Source organism: Aptenodytes forsteri, unplaced genomic scaffold (assembly GCF_000699145.1).
Source record: "Aptenodytes forsteri isolate BGI_AS27 unplaced genomic scaffold, ASM69914v1 Scaffold136, whole genome shotgun sequence".
Lineage (NCBI taxonomy): Eukaryota > Metazoa > Chordata > Aves > Sphenisciformes > Spheniscidae > Aptenodytes > Aptenodytes forsteri.
In genome coordinates, this window is record NW_008796111.1 from 2,036,937 (window position 1) to 2,044,806 (window position 7,870).

At 60.0% G+C, this 7,870-nt stretch overlaps 1 protein-coding gene across 1 annotated transcript in view; it reads left to right on the forward strand.

Moving 5' to 3' along the window:
• Positions 1–7,870, forward strand: part of ASS1 (argininosuccinate synthase 1) — a 31,040-nt gene that overhangs the window by 14,894 nt on the left and 8,276 nt on the right. The window contains exons 10-11 of the mRNA XM_009286933.1: positions 76–140; positions 4,201–4,332. Of these exons, the coding sequence (XP_009285208.1) occupies positions 76–140; positions 4,201–4,332 (197 nt within the window). The remainder of the gene's footprint in view (positions 1–75; positions 141–4,200; positions 4,333–7,870) is intronic.

A 7,870-nucleotide genomic window follows, 5' to 3' on the forward strand; every position in this document is an offset into this window, starting at 1 on the left:
GCCCCCCCCCCCCTTCTCGTGGCCACCTGGATCCCGCTGCAGGGCTGGGGCTGCTGCAACCTCCCTTCTCCGCAGGGGCAAGCACGGCGTCGGGCGCATCGACATCGTGGAGAACCGCTTCGTCGGGATGAAGTCCAGAGGTGAGCGGCCACCGGCCAGCCGTGCTGTCCCTGCCCTAAAAACAGCAAAAAAAGGGAAAACCCCGGTGGGACGTGGGGGGTGCCACCTGGATCCCGCTGCAGGGCTGGGGCTGCTGCAACCTCCCTTCTCCGCAGGGGCAAGCACGGCGTCGGGCGCATCGACATCGTGGAGAACCGCTTCGTCGGGATGAAGTCCAGAGGTGAGCGGCCACCGGCCAGCCGTGCTGTCCCTGCCCTAAAAACAGCAAAAAAAGGGAAAACCCCGGTGGGACGTGGGGGGTGCTCAGCATCGCCAGAGTGCTCTGGCTCAGGCCATGCCAGCAGCCCTTAACCGCTCCCTTCCCATCAGCTTTTGACCGAGATTTCCCTGTGACAGGGAGTTCTCACTGGTCTCTAATGAAGGCAGCTGCCTGCTCGCTGCCAGTGTAAGTAACGAGAGGGCTCATAAGCATTTCCCATCTCCTTGCCCCTGCTCTTTTGTTTTAAATCTCGTTAATACCTAATTAGACGCTCTCTTCCTTTAAACTTGCCCTTCGTGCAGGGCATCGGCAAATATTTTGATAAGACTCAGCCCGCGGTCTCCCTCCCCACCGCGGGGCACTGGCCCCTTTGCAAGAGCATCAGCCACGAAAAGCGAGAAACAAAACCCCAAATCATTTGATCTGAGTTTGAATAATCGAATTAAAACCGAAAGAAGAAAAAAAAACCCCAACCCGACCCCAAACCGCACACACCAGCCTGTGCATTTGCATGCAGGATGCTGAGTAATTTGTCAAAATCTGTTTTATTTTTTTAAGAGCCACTGACACGCTCTAGTGACCCTTCCAGCATTTAATAATTTCTCTAAACCCCATTTAACTGTCATGTCTTTCTCCTGTGTGACATTGCCAAGCGATCGCTGCTGTGTTTGTGCACCGGCAGACGCGGGAGGACCGGGCTTTCTGGGGACAGCGGGGGTGCGCGCGCTGCGGGGGCAAGACCTTGGCGGCGGGTTTTCCCCCTTGCTTTGAGCAGGATCCTGCCCCCGGTTTTGCTCCTTGGGATTAGCAGAAACCTCTCCAAAATCTGCTCCGAGAAATGCTCTGCAGGAGAGATGGAGAGCTGGGATTCGAGGGGGCTGGAGCAGGAGGGTCCTGCCGGTACCTGCCTCCACCCCAAGGGTTTTGGGGTGCAGGGCAGCTCGGGGTGGCCCCACCACCGCTCTGCAGGAGCATTTTGGACCCCAACTGGGGTTAGGGTCAACAAGGCAGGAGATGGGACCTGGGCTCGCAGGCGGGAGGAGACGATCCCTTAAATCACAGCGGTGTGCGGTGGCCCCAGTGGCTGTTTGCTCCCACCACCTCGGGGCAGCACAGGGATGCCTTATCCCCGGGGACCCCCACTCTGCAGGGGAAACTGAGGCACGGGCAGTCAGCAGCACAGCAAGAGCCCTCCACGGCCATGGAGGTGGCAGCGAAGGCTCCCGCCAGGTGCCTCCTCTCCCTCACCTCCTGGACCCAGGGAGTTGGGGAAGAGAAAACTTCATTTGCATTGATTTTTACTAAGCTCCTAATTGAACTTCGTTAAGGCCTAATGGGCGAGGGGTGAGCTGAGCGTGCCCGCGCCAGCCTTTTAAGCCCTATTAACTCGATTTTGCTGTATTTGTTTTAGTGGGAGGAGGGTGGGTAATTACAGGGTGCTGGGGAGCAGCGCTGCAGCCGGCTGGGGGGGCCACGGCTTGGCCGGGGACTCTTGGCTGGGAGCAGGAGCCCAGCCCTGCCTCTCCCGCCTTTTCACATCCTCATTATCAAATTATCTTTTTAACTCCAAAGGGGGGCTAATTAAGTGAAGTAAATGAAATCAGTGGGGAGGAAGCAGGAAGGAGGGGACGGCCGCTGCCAAAAGAGCTGAGCGCTGCCTTAGGCTGGGGCTTTTCCTCCTTCCTTTTCCCTTTTCTTCCCCTCGATGCGCTGAGCAGATGGAAGAGGAAAGCAGAAAAACCCTTTGCTGCAATGAACCCGTACTAGGCCACGCTCAGCCTCAGCTCTGGACCAGCAGTGGAAATTTGGGCAGCATCTTCCCATGGGCAGCATCGCCCCCCCCTAACCCTCGGGAAGCCACTGCATCCCGTCCTGTCCCGCGGATGCTGTCGGGAGTGACAGCCCGCACTCAGCACAGCAAAATTGCTCAGATGGAGGTGAACTGACAGCTGAGGTTACAAATTAGAAAATTTTAAGCAGTGGCAGCTGTCTCCTTGGCTGGCCCCCCCATACCCCCCCCCGGCTCCGGTCCCCCCCTTCCCCAGCGGTAATTACGGGGTGATTGAAGCTTCGCCAGGCTGCAGTGCTGACACCTCTGTCTTTTTCCTGTAAACACGGGGAGATGAAAATAGACACTTGGAGATGCTGCGAGTGTCACTTTGAAGGTGTCTCTTGTCTTCTTGGTGGTGAGGCTGGGAGCACGGCTATCAGCTCCCCTCCCCTCCACCCCGGCTGTCACGCTCTGGTCCCCGATCCTTTAGCATCAGGTCGAACGGGATGGGTAGGGGTGCAGGCAGATGGGCAGGAGGTGGGGGTCAAGACACGAACCCAAACCTTTGGTCAGCCCAAATTTGCTTTAATACCTCCTAAGGGGAAGGAGAGTGAATATTAATTGCGTTAGCTTCGTGGTCAGGGTCTGGAGGGGGCATACAGCAGCCCTCTGTACCCCCGTGCCACTGCCGTGCCCGTGGCGATGGCTGGTTTTTGGTGTTAACTCGACTGTCTCCTCCCGCAGTTCCGTGGGGATGGGTGCTCAGTGGGCACCCCTTGACCTGCCCCTGGGGACCAGGCTGCAACATTGCTGGGGTGGCCTGAGAGGAGGGGGTGGCCCTCCTTTGGGACAGAGACCTGTCCTGTGCCTGTAGGATGCTGAGATCATGGACCGTGGTAAGGATGAGGTTTGATGGAAGTGGCTTGAGCTGCCGTGGTAGACAGGGCTCCTGCCGTGTCCGTGGGACCTGTGGCCACCCCAGGATGGGACCCCGCTTGAGCCTGTGCCACTCTCCAGGGCACTGAGCGGGCAGAGGCCGGTGCAGGTTTGAGGCCCCCTGACAGCCCCGCGGGCTCCCCTCATCCCCTCGCAGGGCTGGGGCTGGTTGGGGACGCATCCCCTTTGGCGGGGACAGTTTTCTATGGGGTTTCTTTGTGTGCCAGCAAAAGCCAACGTGTGGGTGCCCTTTGCCATTCATATGGCCATGCCATAGCACAGATGCTTGGCATTGGGAGGGGACCGTCCCCACGGGCGGGCAGGGGACAGGGACGTGCTGGTGGAGCAGCCCTGGCCACGGGCAGGTTACAGCCCTGCCCGCCGCGTGTTCGTTGCCGGACTAACTCAGCATTTCCCCCACCGGCTTTCCACCCGCATCCCACCTGGAGCGGAGCACCGCATGGCCACCCTCGTATTTAAACACCAAGTAAACATGTTATGCGGCAAATAAGCCCCGAGCAGCTGGAACAAAGGGAGCAGCTCGCCCGCAGCGTTAGCCCCCATCGCCGAAATAATTAAGCATCCCTCCATCCCCAGGCCTCGTGCAACGGGGGCGCAGGTGGGAAGGGACCGGAGGGGGGGCCCTGCCAGCCCCAAATGAGGTTGCCCTCCCAGCCCCCAGGTAGCCTCATTGCTTCGCAGAGGACACGCGGGGCTCTTTCTCGCCAGCCGAGGGGAGAGGAGGGTATTTCAGGCCCTCCGCTCCCCGTGCCTGTGCCCCGCGTCGTTCCTTTAATTACAGGTTTTCAGCCTCAGACCGTTGGGCACGGATCGGTGGGGGGATCGGTTCCCAAACCCTGTCATTTAGCCTCGTCAGAGTGCCTCTTCAAAGAGGGGAATCTAGAAATTTTCTCCGCAAGGTGCGGAGTGGACTGTCTCGGCCCCAGCATGAATATAATGACAGATGCATTTTACAGCAAGCTGGGACTGAATGCGCTCGACCACAGCTCCTTCTGTCAGCCAAATCATTATTTTTTGTCATTTGCTGACAGTTTTGGTCTCATTCATTTCTCTCTCTTTTTCTGCTTTTCCCCCTGCCTGGAAAAATGGCTAGGTATCTATGAGACCCCAGCGGGAACGATCCTATACCATGCGCATTTAGATATCGAGGCCTTCACCATGGACCGGGAAGTACGGAAAATCAAGCAGGGGCTCGCCTTGAAATTCTCCGAGCTGGTGTACAACGGTACGTATGGTCCTTCGGCCCTGCCCTGCCGCCGCAGCATCCTCCCAGCCCTCCTCATCCTCTTCCTTCGTTGCTACCGGAGGCTGCAGGTCCCGCTGGTACATCCACTCAGGGCTGTAAAATTCAGATGTGGATTTTGAGGCTACTCACGGGGAAAAGGATGGGTTTGCTCGTGCCGAGGGCTGAGCTCGACCCCACACTCTGCCCGCTTTCGTGCCGAAGGGGCTCCACGTCTGCCTTCGGGAGGCGATGCCGCCTTCCATGAGGGCTTGCTGGTGGGGGATGCTCCCGGCATCTCTCCCAGCCCGGTGCCACCGCTTCGTCCCATCCAACACATTTGGATGTCTCACAGGCTGTAAGTCGCCATCCCTTCGTCCCCCCCCACCGCCTTTCCCCGGCTCTCCCCTCTGACCCCCTCCATCTCTCTGCCTGCCCTCACCGCCCGGGGACCGGAGCACGCCGGGATATGGGGCACAGGAGCACCCAAGCTGCCGGCACGGCCATCCTGGCGGTGGGGTTTGAAGCCAGAGACCTCGCCCTGTGCACCGGCGCGGGGAAGCGCAGGGCTGCGTGGCACGGGGGGTTCTCGAGGTGCCGTGGCCCTGGCCGCTGGGGTCCTGGGGGGCTGCGGGGGGGGGTGGGAGGGTATGGGTCAGCCCACACAGGGGCACTGCGGGTTATGGCGTTGCCGGGGGCTGCAGGAGGGGCTTCCAGCCGCTCCCAGCGCAGCCGGGCCTGGGCGAGGACAGCACTGCCCAGGGCGGGCTGGGAGCCCTAAGGGACAAGAGGACACTGGCTTGCACCCACAGTTAGGGACAGACATAAAGCCCTTTGCCCTTCCTCCTGGGATGCACCCAGCGGCTCCAGCTCGGGTCTGCTCAGCCACCCACGTGGGCTGAGTTTGAGGGGTCTCAGCTCAGTCCCCCCGCCCCTGCTGCTGGGACGGGTGCTGCAGGGAACAGCCTGCCACGGGCCATGAGGCTGGTGCCCCTGGGGGGGCCGGCAATGGCACCCCCGGGAGGGGATGTCGGCACTGCCCCAGGGTCTGCTCTGTGGATCAACCCCGACTCGGTTGCTGGTGCTAAGTTGAAGGAAGCAGGATTAGCCCAAAATGTCATAGGTGTGCTCAAAACCCCGCTGCCCACAGCTGGGCGCCCGCTACACGGCTCCAAGCACAGCACTGTGTCCCCATGCCCTGGCTCTTCCTCCATCCCCTGCCTGGTTCAGAGCTGATGTCCCTGGAGACCCCACACCGGGGAGATTTCCTGCCCCTTGGCCAAACAACACTTTTTTCTTTCATATGTCCTGATTTCTCAGCCTCCCAGTTCCTCCTCCCATCCCCTTTCAGGCATTGCTCTCTAACCGCGAGGGCTGGGATGATCCCCCGGAAATAACCTGACTCCGGGAGCTCAGGCTTTGGGCAGCAGCAGATCCAGCGGGATTGGGTCAGGCTGTTTTTTCCCTTGCAGTTTTTGATGCCTGTGCTCATCCTCGGCACCTTCCCCTCCAAGGACGTTCCCTCCTGTGTCTTCCTCGGCAACTGGCATTTACTGCCCGAGCCCCTTTGCTGCTTAAACTGTATTTTAGGGCCCCGGCGGGGCAAGCGCTTCTGGGGCTGCAGAAGTTTTGATTACCTTCCCCTTGAATCACAGCCCCTGCCTTAATTCACTCTCTGATGCCGCTCCTGCCTCTGGCTATTTTTATTAGACTTTGTCCTGGGCTGCCTTTATTTTGACTCTTTTTTTTTTTAGTTTAAGCATAAACCTGTTGTTTGTTTATTTCTAACCACTCGCTTGTTGTGAAGCCACCAGATTAAAGAGCCACTCCAGGAATCGTGGTCTCGCTTCTCCCTCCCCACCTCTGCCAGGCGAAGGCTGCTGTTTCCCTGGCTCCAGATGCTGAATCCTTGGGGATTTTCACCCTGGCCCTGGGCTTTCCTGGCAGCCGAGCCCAAACCCAAGGAACAACCCCAATGGGGTACAAACAGCACCCGCCGGTCCCCCCGCCAGAGGCCAGGCTTTCAAGCTCACCTTCCTTTAACACCTCATTATTGCAACCAGTCCCTGATTTTAGGAGAATTAGTGTTTGTCTCCCCCCCCCCAGCCCTGTTCCCATTGATCCCATTGTGGAGGGGTGGCTTTGAAGCCTGCTCCCGTCCCAGCAGGTACGGCCAGGTGTGGAAACGCTATTGTCCCCCTGCCCGCGTCGTGATTAGGGCAGGATCGTGGTTACAAGGCGGGAAGGTCATTAAGGGGGATCGCTTCCAGTGGGGACTGTGTCTGTAGTGGGGGCGAGGAGGGGGGTGATGCTTCCTCGCACCTGGAGCTGTCAGAGTTGGGATTTAAGTAGCTGGTTATTATTTGAATGTGTCTCGGGTTTATTTTTACAGGGATGCAACAGCCCTGCATCAATCCTGATGTTTGAAGAGTTGTACCTAGAGGGTGGTTACCAAAAGGAGGGGTGTATTTGCCCGGAGCCGGGGTCCCTGCCTGCGTGGCAGTGCCAATTGCGGGGAAGGGGTCCCTGAACCCCCCCGGCCGTGCCGCGGTGGGGTGGCCGTGGGAATCTGGGTCAGGGAGATGGTTTTGGTGCTGGAAGGTTGCAGGGCTTTGATGCGGTGCCTCAGAGCAGGGCTAAGCAGATCCCAGGGACAAAGCTGCAGGATACGGCCCCGCTTGGGGCCGGCGAGGCCAAACAACAAAAGAAATTGTTTGTTTCTTTAATGGCTTCGGCCCGGAGCCCAGCTGGGAAGGGAAAGGTGAGAGGGCACCGGTGTGCAAGCCGAGCAGGAGGGCGATGGAGAGATAAAACCTGGGGATGACCGGAGGGCGGTGAATGGGCTCTTTCTCTCTCCTCCTCTATCTCCCTCTCCATCTCCCAGGCTTTATTCCGGGTCTCCGAGGGCTCCCCGGCTAATTACCCCACTTAGGGACAGGAAGGGGCACTGGGGCGGCAGGCAGGGCCATGGCCCCTCTGTGCGCCTGTGGTGGCCTCGGCGGATGGGGGCCGAGGTGCGAATGCACATCACCCCAATGCCCAGCCTGGGCTTCAGCCTGGCTGCGAGAGCTTGGGGTGCCGGGAGGCTGCCGTGCTGGCCGGAGCTGGGATAGGAGCGGGAGGTGCTTGCCGTGGTCGTGGTTAGATGGAGCTTTGGGTGGGTGCTGGCACCGGTTCCCCGTGTCCCGCCAGCCCCTCGCTCCGGGGGTGCGGGGGGAACAAGTTAAACCGCGAGCAGTGGCAGAGGCAGTGTGGCAGCGGGGAAAAGCAGAGCCCCGCTGCCCTAGGAAGGGCCGGGGAGGTGAACCCACCTGGGGCTGCCGAGACATCTGTGCCCCGACACGCAGCCCGATACAGCCCTGGGGTCAGCCCCGGCTGTGCTACCTGGGGGGAGCGCTCTGCTCCGCATCCCACCGGGACAGGGCATGGGAGCGGGCTGGGGGGGCCACCTGTCTGGGACCTCCATCACCAGGGGGGGGTGTCCCGGGGGCTCGTGCCCATCCCGGGGGCCGGGGGCTGTTGCTGTGGGGGCTGCATGCAT